Genomic DNA, 22549 nt, shown 5'->3' on the forward strand with positions numbered 1-22549 from the left:
TGGCAATCAAAGCTGACCCGAAGATGTAAAGACGTGTTTTTTTCTCCTTTTTTTTCCACATAGTCGAACCAAACTATTTGTCAAATTATTTCCATTACAGACAATGCATTATTTTCCTTTCTTTGATCTGAAATTTCTTACTCACTGTACAGACTGCAAGAGCTAGAACAGGGCAAAGTGCTTCCAGTGACAAACTAAAATGTTTACTGTACCTTCTCGACCTCTAAATGGGTCGACAACCTCGTCAGATTATATCAACATTAATTTATTAATTAACATAAGATTATATTAATATTAATTTATTAATGAACATAAGATTCAATTTCTTGTACAAACAAGAAGTTTTGTTTTAAAATAAAGTTTAAGTTTCTTTCTCTGCATTTAAAAAGTTTTTGTTCTTGACTCAGTGATGTCACACGCTGTAATTTTATTCAAGGAAGAGTATTAGTACTTTATCATTATTACACAAATAAAAGTATGATGTGGGAAATCTTCTCATAAAAGTGCATATTTTTCCAAAAAGTTATTGAAGTAAATGTAACTAGTAACTCTCTAACGAGCTACTTTTAGTCTCCAGGTCCTGGTATCTATGAGGAAATGCCACAGACTATGAAGAAACATTTGTTTTGCGCTGCAAAAACATATGTGGCACGTATTAGGAACACAGTAGAGTCATCTTGAAAAAGATCCTTCAGAGAACAGGGCAGTCTTAATCAAAATGAACAGGGTTTGAGGGTAGCTATTTTCACAAGACTTTAAATCTTATCATGACTTCTACTTAAACTCTCTTTCTTAAGCTGCTCTGCCACATCGCACCACATTAATGCCTCACTTTATTTCACCTTTGCCTGACCACTAGCTGGAATGTGCTGAGCTCTGCAGAGGAACAAATCAATTCTTGTCAATTTGTTTTATTTCTTCCAACCTCCTAAACGGTTTTAACTGCACAGTGAGTTAGAATAATAGGAACTGGAATGTTAGGACTGTCATGCATTCAGTTACAGGTAAATGAAAGTGGGGAGGAATCGTGACATCTTGGGTATTAAATTATGACACAGAAACATACGAAATGTATCCATTTTGTCTTGCACTGTCTTTTCACCTCTCCATCTTGAATCATTTTGTTTCATCCAAAGACAAAACTTCATCCCTTATTCCCCTTGTCCTCAATGCTGTCATTTGTCTTTACCAGAGCAGAAAATGAGACCATAAAAGGTGTGAGCAAGGGGAATATCTCTTCTCTTCTCCTCCCATCTCCACTCTTTGTTGCTATTTCAGAGACCATATGTGATGAGATCCAACACACCATCTAATGAGATTCTACAAATGTTCCACAAAGTCCATCCGACTTACCCAGCAGCCTGGTCTCTGGAAATGAAGTCTCTACTCAGAAAGGTACATTTCTCTTAATGTGTCTACAAGGTTATTAAGATCAGATTAGAGTAATATCAGCATGAGTTTTTAAAATAGGAGGAGTCCTGTTGTTTGGCTCAATCAGCCAGTTATGGTTTGGTCACTTGAGGACAGTATTAGATTGTTTGTAGAGCATTTCAGCCCAACTTGCATCCAAAGATGCCCAGTTGATTACAAAGCATAGAGGAAAGTAAAGCAAGATGCAGAAAATATTACTAAGTTAAAAGTTACTAATTAAACCCTGAAGCAGAAGCAGATTGTACAATTTGCAGCTTTAGTTTCAATACATTTACATATGTATACACACAGCTCTGGAGAAAATTAAGAGACCACTTAAAGTGATCAGTTTCTCAGATTTTACTTTTTGTTTGAGTAAAATGAATATTGTCTTTTATTCAATAAACTACTGACAACATGCCTCTGAAATTCCAAGCAATATTGTAGCATTAATTTGCAGAAAATTAGAAATGGTCAGAATATTGAAGAAGATGCAAGGCTTTCAAATCCCAAATAATGAAAATAAAACAAGGTCATATTCATTTAGAAACAAGACAAGTGTTTTAACTCAAGAACAGTTCAGAAATCCATATTTGGTGGAATAACCTTGAGGTTTTCAATGGGGTTCAGTGCATTGAACCCCATTAAATATACAATGTATATTTGTATACATTGTATACTCAATGGGGTATTGAATATGTATAATATGTATTGAGTATACAATGAATACTCAATACATATCAACGGTTCAAAAAGTAGTTTGCTATGAGCAACAGACATTCTTAATAATGCAGGCAGGAAGTGTTTCACAGAGTAAAACATCAGAACGTTTACCCCCTGTGAGATGGGTAGATGTTCTGCAGTTAGACAAGCTATGCTGAACAATAATAACTTTTAATGTTCATAATCTCTAAAATGTTCTTGTCATTGAGATGCATTTGTAAAACTGAAGGACTTTCTCTTGTTTGATCATCTTCTCTTGCCAACAACTCAAGCAGTCTAACTGTTGCATTGCTTCGTGCTCAGACTCCTCTGAGCTCATTGGCATTCCTGTTGCATGTGAAAGTGTGTGAGTTGGGGTGTGTGTGTGCAAGGGAAAGGAAAAGAGTAGAGAGAAGAGAAAGTGAGAATGAAAAGAAAATTTAATGCCCAATACATTTGTCCTTCATCTTCCAGGCCTCTCTGACCACTGTTTTCTCTGCACTATCATTTGCTACCTGAATACATTTCATTTCATTTCATTTCTTTCTGTTCCTCCTTTTTTAGAATCTGTCTTCCTCTCCTTCCAGCCTGCCTGACTTCTGAAGGGTGTCTTCTTCCCGTCAGTTTTCTGTCTCTGCCTTATCCTTCAGGCGAAGCACATCCTCCTGTCAGTGTCTCAGTGAGACTCTTATCCCAACTTGTATACAATCATTCTGACTAAAATCTTTTTTTCTGCTTCAGTTGCTGTGCATAGATGTCCAGAAGCGCATCTCCTGTCTCGCAGAGCTCCAAGATCTGGATTACATGTCTGACGTCAACTGGGACGCAGTTCTCAACAAACAGCTTCCTCCAGGCTTTATTCCTAATGTGAGGATAAAGAACATGTGAAACTATGAAGACTGACTGACTCTTTGTATTAGACAGCAAAATATTCATACAAATGCTGTTGAATTTTTATTCTACTATTCTAATACCAGGATAATTATGACTAAATCAACCTTCTCTTACTTGTACTTTTACTCATACAGTAATACAGTTTTTAAATTCCTATGGCAGAATTTTGACCCACTGGTCTTTGCAGAGTTTTTTTATTCTCTCATATTGAAGAGACTTTAGGAATCAATTTCTTGTTTCAAAACCTACTGCAGTGTATCATTTGGATTCCTGTCCAGACTTTTACCAATTCCAATCCAGAATTTCATTTTTATTGATTTTATTTACCCTTTCAGAGGTTGAGTCACTGATGTGCTCTGGATTCTTGTCCTGCTGCATAACCCTTGTATGATGAGGTTTAATGTCCCAAACTGTTGGCCAGATGTTCCCCTGAAGATCAGAATTGATGGTTTCAGTAATTGTTGCAAGTCGTTCTGGTCCTGAATTAGCAAAGAAAGCCACCAACCTCTATGTTTGACTGCCATGATGACATTCTTCTTTAAATGCTGTGCTGCTTTTCCAGCAGATATAGTAGGATACGTACCTTCTAGAAGAAGATCTTGTTAAAAGTCTTAAGGGTCATTAAAACCTTTTCTCAAGATTATGAGATGGACGTTGGTGTTCTGTTAGATCGGTAGTTGTTGCTGCCTTAGAATTATACCTTGGATGCATTTTTCCCCAATTTCTTTTGTCTTTCTGAGGCAAGTAAGACCTGCAAGACTTCAGATGATGTTAGTTCTTTTTTGACCTCCTGGATGAGTAATCAAAACACTATTGGAGTAATTTTCTTTAATCAGTCACTCCTTCAAAGGTTAATCTGTTCCATGTTTGCCCCATTTGTGGAAAATGTTTCTCACTGCAGTTCACCAGAAGCCCATTAAAAATGGCTGTGTAACATTTTCCAGACAGATAACTGTCAAACATGTGGCCAGTCAATTAATATCTAATTACCAAAGCAAGCAATGCTACTATATTTACACATAGGGAGATGTTGGTTTTTCCCTTAATAAATCTTAATTCTAAAACTATTTTATGTTTTTTATCCTAAATTTACAAAAAAAAAATTTAGTAGGTATAGACAAATAAAAGCACAATCCAATCTGCAACACATTGTTGTCTGGCAGCTGTAAACGCCACACCCTGGTGGGCCGAGTCCAATCTCCCTCTGAGTGTTAATATTGGCTTTATTTGAATCCACCTACCCTACTTGCCATGCATACTGATTTGACAAAATTGTAACTTGTATTTTCAGCATCTATACAGAAACAGCATATGTTGGTAAAAGGTTGTTTGCAAGGGGGAGTGTGGACATTGTCCAGAATAGCACCAAGCAGGATCCTGGGAGGCCCCTTAAGTTGAAACTGAAATGAGAGAAAGCATCATGATATCTACCTGTAGCTCTACGGGTGATCTCTGGATCATTTTACCAGACTCTACGCAGATTGTGCTTTTGCATAGTAGTGCTATAGGAGAAAGAATCTGGCAGCTTGATGCGCCATGGCTGGTTTTAATGGCAGCTGCATTTATTTATGCAGATCCTAGCCACAGGTTTGTAATGAAGTCCAACAATAAATATGATTTAAATACAAAAGTCTTTAATAAGGAATAACTCCTTTGAATGTTTTCATACATTGTGACAAAGCAGCACAACTCTGTAGTCGATGTTTGTAGGTCCAGAGAATTTAAAACCACTGACTGATCAAAGGATCAATTGCAAATTGACTCTTTTTCTAATTATATTCCTGTTCTTTATTCTGAGTTTTTTAGTCATCATTAATATTTGATAATAAATGGGAAGCATAAGAAAGGAAAAGTCAGATGGAAAATTAAATCGGAGCACATTAATTTAACTCGTCAAGCAACCAAAGGTTTGGAAAAATCTGAACAATCTTGTTTTTCCCACTAGTTTTATGTAAACCTGTAATATCTAACATGGAAACAACTTATTTCAATCTCCTTAAAAGTTTTTTTTTTTTTTTAAAGAGACGGAGACTAAACTGTGACCCCACCTTTGAGCTGGAGGAAATGATCCTGGAGTCCAAACCACTTCATAAGAAGAAGAAAAGACTAGCTAGAAAGACCAGGGAACAGGGATCCGACGGATCCCCGCAGGTAAATGTGTTCTGATGGAGTCCATTGTCTGGAATTAATCCAAACCACTGGACACACTTCTGTCTGACATCTTATTTCCATCATTTGCTGATATTTGTTTCTATCAGTCAAAGATGATACTATCTATAAATATGTGCTGTGTTTGTGCAACACTTTAACATATCCATTTACAAAAGCCTTTGGGGCCATTTATGAAGGATGGAACTTGAGTCAGAAACAGAAGAAAGAGAGTGTATGTGTTGTCTGTGTGTGAAGAGCGAGTGAGATGCCGGCTGAAGCCTGATGGATCAATAAGGAATAAAAAAGTTGCCCATTTCCTGTCCCAGCATGCTTTTTGCGCATTACCCTGCAGCTGCTCTATATTCTGTCTAGATCTCCCTTGTTTCTTCTCATCTTCATCTTCTTCCTTTCATCCTTTGTTCTTTCACTGTCTTGAGACTCCCTCAACACTTCTGTCAACTATTGACCCCTTGTGCTTTCAGTTCCAGTAAGTGTTCATTCCTCGAGTTGTTTTCATTTCCAAACTAACGCGCTGTGTGAAACTTCAACATTTTTTTTATGCTACATCTGCTTTGCTTATGTTGCCTCAACTAATTGACAAAGATGACAGAGAATTCAGCAGTTTTGCTGCCATTTCACAAAATGACAGATTTTTCCCTTTTCTAAAAATGTACTTTCTACATATAATTCAGACATGTACATTGTTTGAAATAAATGTCAAGCTTTTTATCGTATAATTTGTTTTCAGTGGATTTCTCTGTTCATTTCTCTGTCCACCTTGAATTTTCCAGCTTGTTTTGCTAATTTATTTGAAATAAATTTATTACACAAAATAGTAGAAATAATAGGCTACTAATATCCGTGAAATAATTCCAGCAGTGAGAACTATTCTTTATCAGCTGCAATTCAAAGTCAACTTCAGACAAAACACTGTTAGCTCAAATGTTAAATCTCAGAAGAATGTCCCTCTTGGGCTTTCATCCAGCAGACCACTTCTCAGTAGGGTTGTCACACTAAGTGGACAGTTTAATCCAGTATTTGGAGCTTTTAGCCTCTAAATTGTCTGTTTAAAAGCATCCACTAAAGCAGTGTCAAAAGAGTGGAAAACAAGTAGGGAATCATCAGCACTTAGTCTTATATTTGGGTTTTAAGCAGGGCCAGTGTTTTTTTTTTTACTACTCTATCTCATCAGTCTACAGTAGACATTAAGGCAATGTCCTTCTTCTGATAGGTCCTTAAATAATTATGAGGGAGATACAAAAAGCACAGTTCAGTCAGCTGCAACATAAGTCTTGGTTAACATAAAAGACACTTGCTTTAGAGAAACGATGCACATTTGGACAATTTGTCACAATAAAAACTGCTTAAGTTCTGTGAGAAATTTCTTTTCTTTTGAATGGATAGCTGGTCAACCCTACAAATTATCAACATGTTAGGCTTTCCACATGCTTAAGGAGTATTTAGAGAGAAGTCCTGTATCCCAATGCTGTTTGCAGACATGCATGCAGGATGTTTGTTGTTGTGTCACTGGAAAGCTTCATATATTTACTGTAACCCACATTGCGTTCAAGGATTAACAAGATTTTAAATAATCCGAATTAAAATTTATCCAAACAGTTCTTAAAGTCTAGCTAGGTTCGGCTACTGGAGGAGATGGCAATTTGTAAAGCACAGAGACAGTAAGATGGTGCAAATTGGTGAGTTGTATTTAGTATTTACAATATATATACACATTAGTCCATAGTGTAAAGGAAAAACAAGTTAAAGTTCCTTATACCAAGGACGTCCACCAGTCTTTGTTGATGATGAAAAAAAACCAAAATAATCCACTTCCTTCAATGGGGACTTGAGCTGATCCTCCAATTGGGTCGGAAGAATGTTCCCAGATGATAAGTCTTGTGTTTCGGTATCCTGCTTATTTTAGCTCGCCAGTCTGGTCGGTGAAACCAGACAATCCTTGCTATTGTCAAGATCCCTCCAGCCACTCCTTGCGCGAGGGATCTGCAACGCACCTGGCCTGTATAAACAGACCTAATTAATCAGTTACATGTGCAGACGTTTCATAAGTAAATATAACTTATGCAACCAATATTGTTACGCAACAAATCAATATACAATCACAACAGGCTGGAAGACTAGTGCTAGCATACTAGCTCCCTACCAAACACTCACCAGTTCCCTCTTGACTAACCGTGATTCTTGCAACGTTTGGTTGAGTAATCACCCGGCTGCAAGTTAACAGACACACACGATTGAAAAACAGACAATAGAGATCTGAAAACCTCGTCGGGAACAGACCAGAAGCCTACCTGCACATCAGAGTCCCGCAGCGTTTCCTGCCTAAGCTGCGATTTGCAGCCATATAAACTGTGCTGCCAATTTAGGACGCTGATGTGCAGCTGTCACATGACGTCAGAGCCACGCGAGAACACTATTGTTCTCGCCTGGTTGGTGTTAAATAAATTAAGGGGAAGAGGAAAAAATGTTTAAGTAACCCTTTAAAAAATAAATCTAACAAAATGGAAAATAAAATAAATAAACTAAATCTAATATAGAAAATGATCCTGGTTACATCCTCCCCTCTTTAATTCCTGCACGTCCCGTTGCAGGGTTATTTAAATTAATTTTTTTTTCTGGATATTCACATTAGAAACTTGACTAAGAGCCTCAGCGTACACATTTGCCAAACCATGCAATAGAGCCTGAACTACTGAAATGAGTGGCTTACCCAACACAGGATATGTTAGACGACTAGGAGGTTGACGCTGTCGATCTGATCGCCTGGGCAATGTTTCAGACTCATTTGAGTTATAGGGTGAGCTGACACTTGCAGGACCTATAGATGACTCAGATTGAACGACCAGATGACCCTCAGCGTCAGGTTCTTGAACTTCAGGTAAGTGTTCGTCAGGTACTTCTCCCTCCATGTGTACTTTCACAGGCTCAGCTACATGTGGTTCAGAAAGTTCCTCTGCCTCAATCTGTTCCACAGGTAGCTTGTCTTCATAGTGAGACAGTGATGAATCAGTTGTTAAACAGGATTTTTCATTTTCAGATGGACTAGCAGTCTCAAGGTCTGTACTCTGAATTAGAGGTACAGGATGCTCTGGTGCTTCAGCATCACTTTGAGCCAAAGGTGAAATAGGCTGCAAAGTAATGGATTCGGGTGATGACTCGAATTTTCTCACCTTCACACTGAATCTGGTTGGGGATGGGATGGAAACTTCTGGCACATATGGCTCAGCATCCTCATCCTCCTGCATCGCATCAGGAACATCTGGATGGCAACCATCCTGGCTGCGAGTCTTTCGTTGTGAGGCAGGCATGGAGATGGAAGGGTCTTCTGTGGAGCAAACTGGCAGGAAACCACAAGGAAGCAACAGGTCTCTATGTAAAGTACGAGTTGGTCCCTCTTTGTGTTCAGGTTGTACAGTGTAAACTGGTACATTTTCAGCTCTGTTAACAACTTTGTACACCCCTGGTTCCCATCTATCTGCCAGCTTGTGCTTACCCCTCAGACGGATGTTGCGAACCAGTACTCGATCTCCTATCTCCAAACTGCATGGTGTAATTTTCTGATCAAAACGGGTCTTGTTCTTTGCAGCTGATTTGAGGGCATTCTCAGAAGCTAGTTTGTAGCTTTCTTTCAGGCTGGATTGCAGATTCTTAACATACTCTGAATGAGAGATGGATGATTGTTCTCTGACGGGTAAACCAAAAGCCAAATCCACAGGAAGACGAGGACAACGACCAAACATGAGTTCATAAGGTGTGAACCCTGTTACCACATTTCTTGTACAGTTATATGCATGTACTAAAGGTTTGACATACTCTCGCCATTTTGACTTTTGTTTCATTTCCAGGGTTCCAAGCATATTGAGCAGAGTGCGGTTGAAGCGCTCGACTGGATTCCCTCGTGGGTGGTACGGGGTAGTACGGCTTTTCTTCATGCCTACAACTTCACAGAGCTCTTTAATGAGCTTGGACTCGAAATCTGTACCCTGGTCTGAATGTATACGCTCTGGAATTCCATAATAAACCATAAATTCATTCCAGAGGTACTTTGCAACCGTCTTTGCCTTCTGGTTGGGGGTAGGAATGGCAACTGCAAATTTGGTGAAGTGATCAGTAAGAACAAGAATGTCTTTAGTATTACTACTGTCAGGTTCAATGGTTAAAAAGTCCATACATAGCAGTTCAAGTGGTCGGCTTGTTTGAATATTTATTAATGGAGCTGCTCTTTCTATTTGAGCTTTACGCCTTATGCAACGACCACAGGTTCTGACAAAAGTCTCCACCTCTAATGTCATTTTGGGCCAAAAGAAGCGTTGGCGCACCAGATCAATTGTTCTTTCGATGCCCATATGCCCCATATCATGGTGCAAGCTCTTTAAAACAGTTGGTCGTAACTTGGGCGGTAGGATTAACTGGTAGATAAGTTTATCTCCATCATGTCTTCTCCGATATAGGATTCCATCCACCAACTCTAACCTGTTCCACTCTCTCAGGAGCAAAGGAAGGTCAGATAGCTCCTCTCGAACCGATGGAAGGACCTTCTCCCCAGTCTCCAGCTGATGAATGACCTCACGAATAGCAGGGTCAGCTTGTTGTTGTTCTTGGAGATCGACCTGAGATAGAGAGGGGATTAGAGGCAAGCCATGCAACTCTTCATTGCTGAACCCATCAGGGATGGAGTTAACAGAGACAGATAGAGACTCAACCAGTGCGACAGATCGACTTAGTTCAGTTTGGTTCTGTGTTCGGATTATACAACTCTGACAGATGGCGTCCACAATTTCAGGGGAAATGTCATGGGTGTTTTTACCATTACCCAACTGACTGGTCAGATGTTGAATGAGCTCCCTCTCTCGGCAGTGCTGGTCACTAGAAATATCTTCATGTGAGCGTCGGGACAGAGCATCAGCATCCAAATTCTGTTTTCCAGCACGGTACTGCAATTGGAATGAGTAGGTAGACAGTGCTGCTAACCACCGGTGACCTGTAGCATCCAGCTTGGCTGAAGAAAGAACATAAGTGAGAGGGTTGCTATCTGTGACAACTGTAAAGTTAGTCCCATAGAGGTAATCATGAAACTTCTCAGTAACACTCCACTTCAGGGCCAAAAACTCCAGTTTATGCGCAGGATATTTTGACTCACTGACAGACAGGCCTCGACTAGCATAAGCAATAACACGCAGCTTGCCCTCCTGCTCTTGGTACAATACTGCTCCCAACCCATTTGTACTGGCATCAGTATGTAAAATGTATGGCAGCTGTGGATTTGCAAACCCAAGAACAGGTGCTGTAGTCAATTTGGAAATGACTGTTTCAAAAGCAATCTGCTGATGGCTAGTCCATTTATCTCCAAAGGATTGCTTTGGATCCGAGTACTTTCCTTCTGGTTTCTTCAGTTTTGCAGGGCTGCGGGCAGGAGGATAACCACGGGTTAACTCATTAAGTGGTTTGACAATAGCAGCATAGTCTTTAATAAATCTTCGGTAATATCCAGCAAAACCCAGAAAAGATCGCAACTCTTTAAGGTTGCGGGGGACTGGCCAGGATTTTAAAGAATCAATCTTTTCTGGATCAGTTTCAACTCCTTTGTCAGAGACAATGTGTCCCAAATAACGTACAGATGACTGAAAAAACTTACATTTCTCTGGAGAGAGCTTTAGTCCAAACTGCTTCAACCGGGAGAGCACACGCAGCAACCGTTCCTCATGTTCTTCCAAAGTGGCAGAGAAGATGATGATGTCATCGAGGAAGACAAGGACCTCTTTAAGATGCAGATCTCCCATGCATCTCTCCATTAGCCGCTGAAACGTGCTAGGTGCATTTGTAATTCCTTGCGGCATCCTGTTCCACTCCCAAAATCCAAGGGGAGTTACAAAAGCTGTTTTAGCCTTATCTTCTTCTGCCATCTCTATTTGATAATAGCCAGATTTTAAATCCAACACAGTGAACCATTTGGACCCTGTCAAAGCACAAAAAGATTCTTCCAAATTAGGAAGGGCATATGCGTCTTTGATAGTTTGAAGATTCAGTTTCCTGTAATCTATGCATAGCCGGACGGAACCATTACGTTTCCGAACCACAACTATTGGAGAGGAAAATGGTGATTTAGACTCTCTTATAATGCCAGCTCCAAACAGGTCTCTAAGATGTTCACGGACTGCCTCCAGATCTTGGGGATGGATTGGCCTTGCTCTGTGTTTAAAAGGCGTTTCATCATTAAGTTTAATGGTATGTTTAACTGCATCTGTACAGCCAAAATCCATATCATGATGAGAAAATACTTCAGGCATGCTGTTCATTTTGTTGATAATATGTTCCTTCCACTCAGGTGGAATAGGAGAGTCTCCAAAATTAAACTCCAAAATGGTTCGTTGTGAGGTTTGAGATGTGATTTGTTGTGACAAAACAGTAGGTGCTGACCCAATGTCTGCAATAATGGTTAATGGTGATATGAACACCTCTTGCTCTGATTCATTCTTCATGATCACTGGGACTTTATATGGTGGATGCTGTGGCAGTGTAATTAGACAACTCTGAACACATAAACCCCCTGGTAAAGGCGAGCTAGGGTGTTCAACAATGGCCCACTTATTGGCAGATGGAGAGGCGTTTTTAACAGAACCCTCCAAGACAATGGTTTGTCCAGGTGAAATAAGGACTGGAGTGGTGCTTAACAGCCTGACAGTCCCTGCATTTCCTAATTGATTTTGCTGGTGCCTTAACTGTAGCAGTTTCAGGACCGCTCGATATCCTTGGGCCATGGATTGAAATTGTACATGGTTACTGCTAAGATGTTGTTCATACAGTGGCTCCAGTGTGTTCATGCCAATAAGTACATTAGATGGCCTGTCAGGACTAGTATCTGGGACCACAAGAGCGAGAGTTGGTACCTCTGTGTTTACTCCTATGAAGTCTTCAGGGAATGTGATGACCAGCTCCACGTACCCCAGATACGGAACAGACTGTCCAGCAGCACCTTCAACCTGTAACAAATTATCCAGAGGCAGTACAGGTTGGTTGCTTAACTTATCATTATAGAAAGAAACTGGGATCGTTGTCACCTGTGAACCAGTGTCTAAAAGGCAGTTACACACATGACCAGAAATGTCAACAACAGCAGCACACTTTGATCCAATCAAACCTTTGGGTAGCTGAGTGGGTAGTTTATTAGCTTGGGCTTGCAGTTTTGTACATTTAACAGTCTTTTCTTTAATAAGGGGACCGGTTTGGCTGGGACTGGTTCCGGTTTGTCCCGCAACAGGAACCATGCCTAGTTTAACTTCTTCTGAAAGATGTTCTGCTGTCGCTGAGCAAACTGTTTCCTTTTTCTGGCAACAAGAGCAGGGTTTGGTTCATTATTACATTGTGGCTTAATATGACCATTTTCACCACACCTGAAACAATAACCAGGTTTAACATGGACTGGTGGGAACTGTTTGGATGTCACTGTATTGCCCCCTTTTTCACCCGGCTTACTGTGTGTTACTTTAGGTTGTGATGTAGTCCTGGGCTGGGTGGTTGTGGATGTTAGCTTAGCCAGCTGCCGCTGTATATCTGCCAGTTGTTCTGCCAACTGCTGAGTCAATTTGGTTAAAGCAGCAACTGCTCCACCATCACCTGCATCAACAGAAACCAATTGTGCATGATTGACTACTTTTTGTTTGTTGGACCCCAAATATTGTCTCATCCGGGAAGTTTTAGCTGCCTCCCTGTCCTCTTCAGTACGTAGAAGTAGTAGCAATTCAGAGAAACTAGGTGGGACCAATTTCTTTTGTTTTAATTGGAGTTCAGCAATCAAAGTATTGTCCCAACAACCCCTACAAAACTGGCTTATGAGATGCCGGTTTACATCCTTGGCTAACACACCACCTCGTTTCAGGGCTAAGTTTAATGCTACCTGCAGCCGCTGGAGGTATGAAGATGGCTTCTCCCCTGCATCTTGGAAAGTGTCCATGAATTTTGCAAAGAGTTCTTCTCCATCTTGCACTGTGCCATATGCCGAATCCAATATGTTCAGATATACAGTAGGTGGAGTATCTGAACTTAGATGCTTCAGCATATCAGCGGCTGGGGGAAGTAAACTCTCCACGATCCTCCTTGATCGCTGCAGCTCAGAAACTGATGGGTCTTTTAGTAGCAGATCCACTCCTGAATGCCAGGTCTCGTAGTCTGCTTCATGTGCTGGTCTAGGCAGCCGTCCAGAAAACACTCGGAGCCTTTGTAGATGGTAAGCACTTTCCTCAGTTTTCATAATGTGTTCCACCACGTAGCGCTGGACTTCGGGTGGTTGGATGTCATCATCATGAAGAGAAGGTCTCTGTCGTGAGGTAGGTTGCTGCTCAAGTCTCTGTCTGGAAACTGTAGGATCAGTGGCGGTTGACAACGTTGGCTCTTCCTTCATTGTTGGATCTGCAGCTGCTGCCATAACCTCAGACTTCTCATCAGGATCCTCCATCTTAGCAGCTGAGTGAAGTTCAGCAACTGATTGTCCAATCTGAGTCATCGTGGATTTTAACACCTCTGCAAAATCCATGCCAGAAAGCTTTGCAAGTTTCTGTAACTCAAATAAATAAGAATGAGTTTTACTCTGTGAAACATGTTCTGCATATACAACAGCTAATTCAGAGATGAAAAATGTGTCTGACTTTTCAGATGATTTGAATGAATATGGTAAAATGGAACGCAATTCAGCTACTGCTGTACCACTGCTAAATTCAACCACAAACTGGCCCTCAAACTCAGAGTCAGCTTCAGAAATGATTTCAGTCTTTGTTATCTTCCCATATTGTTTCAAAAAGTCAAATACTTCCTCTTTACCATCTTCATCTGAAATGCCTTCAACCAAAACAGAGTTGGGAATTTTTACGTCGAGTTTTTGAAATTCATCCATATTGTTGATGACAAAAAAAACAATGATTTGTGTTTACAAAATGCCAACAACCTCCTGGCTAGCTCGCCAAGTTATGTAACCCACATTGCGTTCAAGGATTAACAAGATTTTAAATAATCCGAATTAAAATTTATCCAAACAGTTCTTAAAGTCTAGCTAGGTTCGGCTACTGGAGGAGATGGCAATTTGTAAAGCACAGAGACAGTAAGATGGTGCAAATTGGTGAGTTGTATTTAGTATTTACAATATATATACACATTAGTCCATAGTGTAAAGGAAAAACAAGTTAAAGTTCCTTATACCAAGGACGTCCACCAGTCTTTGTTGATGATGAAAAAAAACCAAAATAATCCACTTCCTTCAATGGGGACTTGAGCTGATCCTCCAATTGGGTCGGAAGAATGTTCCCAGATGATAAGTCTTGTGTTTCGGTATCCTGCTTATTTTAGCTCGCCAGTCTGGTCGGTGAAACCAGACAATCCTTGCTATTGTCAAGATCCCTCCAGCCACTCCTTGCGCGAGGGATCTGCAACGCACCTGGCCTGTATAAACAGACCTAATTAATCAGTTACATGTGCAGACGTTTCATAAGTAAATATAACTTATGCAACCAATATTGTTACGCAACAAATCAATATACAATCACAACAGGCTGGAAGACTAGTGCTAGCATACTAGCTCCCTACCAAACACTCACCAGTTCCCTCTTGACTAACCGTGATTCTTGCAACGTTTGGTTGAGTAATCACCCGGCTGCAAGTTAACAGACACACACGATTGAAAAACAGACAATAGAGATCTGAAAACCTCGTCGGGAACAGACCAGAAGCCTACCTGCACATCAGAGTCCCGCAGCGTTTCCTGCCTAAGCTGCGATTTGCAGCCATATAAACTGTGCTGCCAATTTAGGACGCTGATGTGCAGCTGTCACATGACGTCAGAGCCACGCGAGAACACTATTGTTCTCGCCTGGTTGGTGTTAAATAAATTAAGGGGAAGAGGAAAAAATGTTTAAGTAACCCTTTAAAAAATAAATCTAACAAAATGGAAAATAAAATAAATAAACTAAATCTAATATAGAAAATGATCCTGGTTACATTACCATCTCTCCTTATACACAATAGCTCAGCTGAAGCCTTTGCTACAGTTTCACATCTGCAATCTATGAATACTTGTGTATCAAAAACCCTAAAAGCAGGTTTCAAGCTAACAAATGGCTGTGCAGATGTTGAACATTAAGTCCAGTCATGTTTGTAAAGTATGTGAGCCTGTCATGTCCTCTCTGTATCACATCTATTTTTTTGGTTTGCCACATGTGTCGTTATTCCTATTCATTGATCTTTTTTTTTGCTGCTTTTGTTTATTTCTTTGTCCTTTCTGTCATTCACATCACAAGTACACCCTGTCCTCAAGGCCAGCACCAGGTTTCTTTTTGTTCTGACACATTTTGTGTCCCATGAAATTATTTTCTTTCTGATAGCAGCTGTAACTTTCTGAAAAACACATCTGTCTGTCTTCTATGAAATTGTGTGGCCAGTGATTTTTCTTTGTAAGTTTTTTCTCTTTGATGCTCTACTATGTAAGATTATTATAAAATTCCCTCACTAGTCCTTTTGGCTGTTTTCTTCCTTTTTAACCTCCTTCTCCTCTTCTTGTCTTCATAATCATTTCGCTTTTATTTGCCGAAAGCTTTTCCCATACCTGCCCTCATTTTATTGTTGGACTTAAACCCTTGGAGCTGACATTAATAATTTTCTAGATTTAAGACCTAGTTAAAATAAGCTTAAACAGAAAGTTGCTCATTGCATAAATGGGACTCCATGTTTGATCATTTAAATGAGGATAAGAGCAGACTTCCTTAGATACACTAATAATCTACACGCTTAGTAAATTCAATAAAGTTCAGACCTTTTCCAAATCCTCAGATGGTGACTTTGGCATTTCTTAAAGGTTGGTTATCTAAATAACGTTTAATGGCATTCCAGATTATATTAGGAAAACGTTTTTTTTTTTCCTTTCATGTTTCTGTCTGGGATCATTTCTCTTTCATATCCACTTGGAGCAAAGTGAGTCAGCGATTATATATTTTTATGATCTCTTTCCTCGCTGCCTCTTTGAAAGCACCTGTCTGCTAGTCTTGGCACTGCGTTAGTGTCGGTGCCTGGTGCTGCCTGATCATCTCACATGATGGAGTGGAACACATTACAGAAAACAGGTGGAAACATCTGAGCATACTTGTCCTTCAAACTTAAACATCTAGAATTTTCTCACCTTTGTCAAGTTAAATCACTCAGTTAATAATTAATGTCCCCTGAAGGCAATTTGTTGTCCTGGTTTAAATTTATTCCATAAAATCTAAAAACAAAAATGCTTAGATTGGTTGGTATAATGTGACAAACTGTGAATTAGTTTGAGATATGAATGATTTTGCAAAGCGTTGTAGGTTCCTTCCTCAACTGTCATCGTCACAAAGGAGCAAACACACCGAGGAATGTTATGTGACATTTGTAACATAAACCGTACAGTACAGTAAAATATTATAAAAACAAAATCAAAGGAAGAATTGATCAACCAGTTATTACTAAACCTAATTCTCATAACTAATGGGGGTTTTTCCTTTGACACGGTTGCCATTATTGACTTGCTTAGTTATTCTGCTTTTATCTGTTTTTCCCAGAATGGACAGTTGCAGCAGCGTTTGGACAACGTCCAGAGGGACTTCATTGTCTTCAACAGAGAAAAGTAAGGAAGCTTCCAGACCTCCACTACAACCTCCTCTGGTCAAAGAAATCACACTAGCAGCATTTACTCTGAAAATATATTCCTGGTAAATACATACATTTGAGACCAAGGGTAAAGATTGAAATTCTACATTTTTTAGAGTTGGGTAAAGCATATTAAATTAAATCAAAAGTGTTCCTTGGTGGCTGATAAAATCATATGGGATGCTGTGAAAGAAAAGTAAAGCTGATTTTTTTTTTATGGTATGTTTGATCAAGGCAAAAACACAGCAACTGGCATCAACAGGAGCCTTCCTGTTGACTGCGAGGTGGAGGAAAAAAGTTTTAAGATTTATGTGAGGAAAACACTGCAAACAAGATATAACATTTTTACTGGCTCTTTCTAAATATATAAATGTGGAAATGAGAAAACTTCAAAGTAATGAGAATAAGGTGGACTTGAGCAAATTCTTCATTCTTTCTGCTTTTATAAATTTCACCCACCAATAAAAACCTTTGGATGCAGATATTCTTGTAGTGACTGAAACAAGACCAAACAATGCTCAAACATTTCCAAGGTTACATTAACCAACACAATGTTTTCCAGTAACTGTAGCTTTCTCATTGGAAAAAAGTTAATAAAAAATATAAAATCTGCATAAAAATTGTTAAAAAACATTATGGTTATGCAACTTACTCATTGAAAATCAAATGTTAGAAACAGTTTAGTGATGAATTCTCAAATTACCAACTAAAAATCATATCATGAACACATGGATGCATTTTAGAAATATAGAGCTTTAGGGTGGAACTATGATGAATAAATAGGCTCATTAAAATGTGACATGAGTGAAAAATCATCTGCTCAACATTAGACTTTTGTTCTCATCTCAACAGGTCAAGGAAAGTCGTAGTGGATTCTTCTGAACTATCCACAAGCGAGAAGAACAAGGCAATAGAAGATGGACAGAACAACAATGTTGAACCTGCTGCCTATTTATCAGGATAGGCTTCCTGCTCCCAGATCCCCACCTCATCACTTGCACTTGCCTCCAGCTTGCAGTTCAGCAACTTACAAGCAAAACCTGTCGTTCTGTCAGCACATGCACTCACACCTGGTCCTCTATGTTCCTGCACTCCTTCACAGTCTGTAAAATCTCAAGAACAGCACTGTGCGCACTTGTTTCACACCAATAGACCTAAAAAGCAGCTAGACGTCAAAAGATGGTGTCCATGGGAGGCAGCCATGTCAGAGACTGACTGACGGACTCCTTTGCTGTCACCAAATGGATGGACTCCCAGCAGAGTCACTCGTATCATTTTCCCTACCGTCACCCTGGTGCTCTTACATCTGCTCAGCCTCGGTTCTGAGCAGAGTGCTGTAGCAAGAAGCCAGATCATTTCCAAAACCAAGACAACAGAGCACCTCCACCTGAATGTACTGACATTGGTTTTATTATGAGAGGTTTTCTAGGTAACTATGGTCATTTAATTATAATATTGCAGTTGGGTAGTGCTACATAATAGAGCTGTAATTTCACAGAATGTAAAGGTCATTTTTATGGAAGGAAGATATTTCTTTCTGAAAATGTACCAAAACTTACCAGGTACTTTCCATAATGAACTGAGTTTTTTTTCTGTAGCTTTTTTTAGTACCTTCCCTGAATTTTTATAGAATTTATCAGACACTTTCTGGGACATACTAGTTAATTTCCTGAAACTCAAAGCTAGCTATTTGGAACCTTATGGGTATTCTAGTGAGTTCTGAATGGTAATCTCTAAGTTTTAGAAAAGTATCCTCTAAATTAAAGTAGCTGGTAAGTTCAGGAGAAAAACTTGTAATTTCCAGATACTATCTGATGGAGTACATTGAGAAATTATTCACCCTTCTTGGCATTTCTTGCATTTTCTAGCTCACAACCTGGAAAAGGAGATTATTTTAGGATTTGCATCATTTCATTTAAAGAACATGCAACTTTCAATATTTAATTTTCTTTTTATTGTGAAACAAACAACAATTACATCTGCAAGTCACGTTGGATAGGTCTCTCAGAGCTCGCCTCATCTTTCCTCTGGGATTGCTTCCCACTCCTCCAGATAAAACCTCTCCAGCTCTAGATGGTTTCCAGTGGTGAACAGCAATCTTTAAGTCTGACCACAGATTGTCAACTGAATTGATCTTTGGCCTTTGATTAGACCTTGCCAATACATTTAAAATGTTCCATTAAACCACTTGAGTGGTGCTTCAGCAGTATGCTTTGGGTCATTGTATTGCTGAAAGCTGAACCTCTATCCAGTTTCACATTGCTGACAGACTGAAACAGGTTTTACTTAAGCATATTCCTGTGTTTAGCTCCTTTCATCTTCCCCTCAGCTCCAAACAGTTCTCCAGACCCTGCTGGTCTGTTCTAGGGGTGCTGAGATGTGTTGATTTTGAGATAGACATAATGGCTTCCTTGGTGACTGAAAAGTGAAGTGTTTTTTTTTCTTCCATAAAGCCCAGCTCTATGAAGTACACGACTTACAGTATGTTGGTCACATGAACAGATACTCCAGTCTCTGCTTCACACAAAAAATATCAAGATTGGTGAATAGTTTTGCATGGTACTGCAGGTTCAGGAAAGAACATGGTATGTCTTGCAAGGTGACCTAGAAGTTCTGGAAAGCTGTCTAATAAATACCTATGAGTAATCTAGGTACTTATCAGACAGTTTTCCAGAAAGTGCCAGATATGTTCTGGAAAGAGTCTGGTATGTTTTGGAAGGTGACATCCAAGTCCCAGGACAGAAATGTGTTAGTACTAGGAAAGTACTTGATCAGTTCAGCGGAACAATCTCTGCATTCCAGAGAGTAACCTGAAGTAACCTGTGTAACCACAGCATGAGCTGTGTCATGTAGCGCCGCCAACTTTAAAGTGATTCTTAAGTCATCCTGTGTATGAAAACCTAAGAAGTTGAGCCTGAAACATTTAATAACTATTAACCATTGCTTAGAAACATTTTTCCTCTATGATCCATATAACCTTGGATACAAGCATGACAGAAGTAGCATTGTTAAACTGCTAGTCTTATTAGACGAAACCAAACTTTGTTTTTAGCGATGTAAGAATGATTCGAATTGAATTAGAGGCTTGAAAATGAATGGCTTGCTTTTTCAGGGCAATATTTAAATGGATTAGTGATCCTGATGCTTAGCTTGGCTAATTAAGCTAGCAGTGATGATAGGTTTTTAACATTTACTGTCATGCCGCAGTTCAGACCGTTAGAGAAAATAGTCAAATTCTTGTGATTTGCTCACAGTTGAGGTTTTTAGTTCTAGAAAAAATTATTTGTGGAATCAAACAAGAAGATAAAACATGGTTTAATCTTGAGGGAAACTAGAAAACTAAATGTTACCATAATTTATTACCCTTGACCAAAAAAATTGAAAAAAATTAAAAAAAACTTAGCCTTGGTCTGCAAATGGCCTAATAGGGAAGCAAAGAGAAAACCGTTTTCTCTTTTTGCACATATTGTTTTCATTATTGGTAGCATTTATGCAACTAATGCTGTGAATGAATTAATCTTAGGGATGGACAGATGAATTTTATCAGTTAGCGTTTGCACTCTCTGCCAGATGTGTGTTGATGTATTTCCTCTTTTGACTTGATTTTAATCCGTTATTTACCATTTGAAATGCTCATCAGTTTGTCTCTGCAAACTGTTTGTGCGACATTCAAATCCAGGATTCTGCACCTGGCACACATGAGGCAACAAAACAATGTCTAGTTATGTTAGAATAAACATTTCTCATCAGCTCATCCCCTCAAAATATTTGCCTGCTTGCACAGAGGGATGCCTTATAGATATTACACTAAGCTAACTCCTGTATGTAAAAGTAATGAAATCCACACCTTCTTTAAAGCTACTAAATGAAAATATAAATTTTAGCGATGGCTCATTGCTCCACTGACTCTGCTGTTATCTAGCTGCAATGTGAGTCAGTCCTTTCAAGGTTCTTTATTATTCTTTATTAACTTTAAAATATATTCAGTTATTTAAATTAATTAGTAATGGCACTTTTCTATTTAAGATTGGTACAATGTTTTGACTTACCTTTGTGTTCTTGATGTTGAGGTAACTTTACAGATCTAAAGATGGTACCTTGTGTAAGTTGTAGGAATAACTTGGGGTGGCTAAAGATTAGTCTGAGCTTGTTTTACTGTGTAAATAATATTTGGGGAATAATTATTCAAACTTGTACATTTAAAGTACTAAAAATGGGGAGTGTATTGAACAAAATGAGTGATATTCAACCAAAATGATTTCTGACATTGACATTTGAACAACATTTACAGATAGTATTTATGCCAGGTAAATCAAAGTAAAAGGGAGGAATCTTTATCCTAAGTATAATTCTAGTCTATTATTTGATAAGATAATTGTACAACTGTGAATTTTACCCAAGTTCTGTTGTCCTTCAGTTGTCCTTCAGTTGTCACTGTGTATTTACTGTGAGCAATTGTGATGAAGTTTAAACTTTTAATGTGTGCCTTAAATAATATATTTCTTTTTTGGAAACAATACACCTATGTTGTTTGCTTTGTTCTAGTGTATTGAATTATTTTATTATTTTTTTCATCAAAGTGCAGGCTGCCCTCTAGTGTTGTTTGACTGGTGTTACAACAAATGGCTAAAATGTAGGGAGTCTTAGTATGACTGCTGGGAATAGTTTACAAAAAGACAACATTTTAAATGAATAGTTAAGTAAAAAACACATTTACTTACATGAGGCAACAAAAAGACTTCCTCTTTTGCTGCAGTTGACAAGCTTTATGAGCTATTCTCTCCCTCTTCCACACACTCATCCACTGTTAACGATTTGAGCTAACTGCTCCCTGAGGTCATCTGGAGGGTACTGCCCATTCCTTCCTCCACAGCAGACTTAGCTGAGGCAGCGCTTTCCACAATATTGGCTCAACTATAGAGGGGATTTTCAGTTGATAAATGCTTCCACTTCTGTCTGGCACTGCTACAGATAAGCAGGCCACCTCAGCATTAAGATGTTTAAAGTAAAATATGAGACAAAGATTTTGGAAAGAAATATATTCAGAGGATAAGAATCGCTGCCATATTCCTGAGTAAAAAAGGATTGCTGCATTGTTTTAGTCACAAAATTTGATGTTCTATCATCCATTTTTCATTCATGATCTCACCTTGAAACCAGAATTTACATACATCAATTAAAAAAAACATGTACACCTTTTTCCTCACCGCCTGAAGTTAAATCAGACCAAATTTGTTTAGTTTTAGTTAGATTTACATAAAGTAATTTGTGTTTGCTTGAGTGCAGACGTGGCTAATAAAATTCTAATTTTGAAGACATTATAAATACATTTCTCACATTTTCTCTCATTATTGTGGCATTTTGCAAATAGAAATAATTGCAGTAATTCTTACCTAAAACAAGAGAAATTTGGTCTGATTTAAGTTGAGACAGTGAGGAAAATAAATGTACGATTCATTTCACTGAGTGTATGTAAACTTCTGGTTAACTTTATGTGAAACGCTACATTGATTCTAATGTTTGACCAGGGCATAAATGGGATGTTTGTGATCTGTTTAAACTTTTAGTGAAAATAAATACAGAAGTAAAATGTAGAAGTGTGGAGTGCAATTACTATTCAAGTTTTCTTAATAGTAATGTGAAAACAATGGATTTTTTCCAAATAAATTCATCCCATGAACCAATCTTGCAACCACATTTTATCCAATTCCTTTCTAGATTG

The 22549-nt window shown here is 38.8% G+C and overlaps 2 protein-coding genes across 2 annotated transcripts in view; one reads left to right on the forward strand and one right to left on the reverse strand.

Annotated features, from left to right (window-relative positions):
• The window catches only part of LOC102225222 (serine/threonine-protein kinase 32A-like), a 62179-nt gene extending 40000 nt beyond the window's left edge, over positions 1–22179 (forward strand). The window contains exons 9-13 of the mRNA XM_023341902.1: positions 1279–1395; positions 2854–2979; positions 5029–5157; positions 16740–16804; positions 17680–22179. Coding sequence (XP_023197670.1) covers positions 1279–1395; positions 2854–2979; positions 5029–5157; positions 16740–16804; positions 17680–17791 — 549 coding nt within the window. The 3' untranslated portion in view covers positions 17792–22179. The remainder of the gene's footprint in view (positions 1–1278; positions 1396–2853; positions 2980–5028; positions 5158–16739; positions 16805–17679) is intronic.
• LOC111610011 lies at positions 6841–14083 on the reverse strand. The gene is made up of 4 exons (XM_023341901.1): positions 13070–14083; positions 12063–12155; positions 7886–9785; positions 6841–7174 (listed from the first exon to the last, which is right to left on the reverse strand). Exons 1-4 carry the CDS (start codon positions 14060–14062, stop codon positions 6993–6995), a joined length of 3168 nt encoding a protein of 1055 aa, XP_023197669.1. The 5' UTR covers positions 14063–14083; the 3' UTR covers positions 6841–6992.
• Positions 22180–22549: the final 370 nt, after the last annotated feature.

This window comes from Xiphophorus maculatus, chromosome 11 (genome assembly GCF_002775205.1).
Source record: "Xiphophorus maculatus strain JP 163 A chromosome 11, X_maculatus-5.0-male, whole genome shotgun sequence".
NCBI lineage: Eukaryota > Metazoa > Chordata > Actinopteri > Cyprinodontiformes > Poeciliidae > Xiphophorus > Xiphophorus maculatus.

Excerpts from the sequence above, each read along its gene's own strand:
- LOC111610011 (XM_023341901.1), bottom strand. The coding sequence starts at position 14,062 with ATGGATGAATTTCAAAAACTCGACGTAAAAATTCCCAACTCTGTTTTG. Across the intron at positions 9,786-12,062 it reads TCATAGGAGTAAACACAGAG|GTCGATCTCCAAGAACAACA; the intron begins GTACCAACTCTC and ends TCTCTATCTCAG. Across the intron at positions 7,175-7,885 it reads TCTAACATATCCTGTGTTGG|GCCAGGTGCGTTGCAGATCC; the intron begins GTAAGCCACTCA and ends CTGTTTATACAG.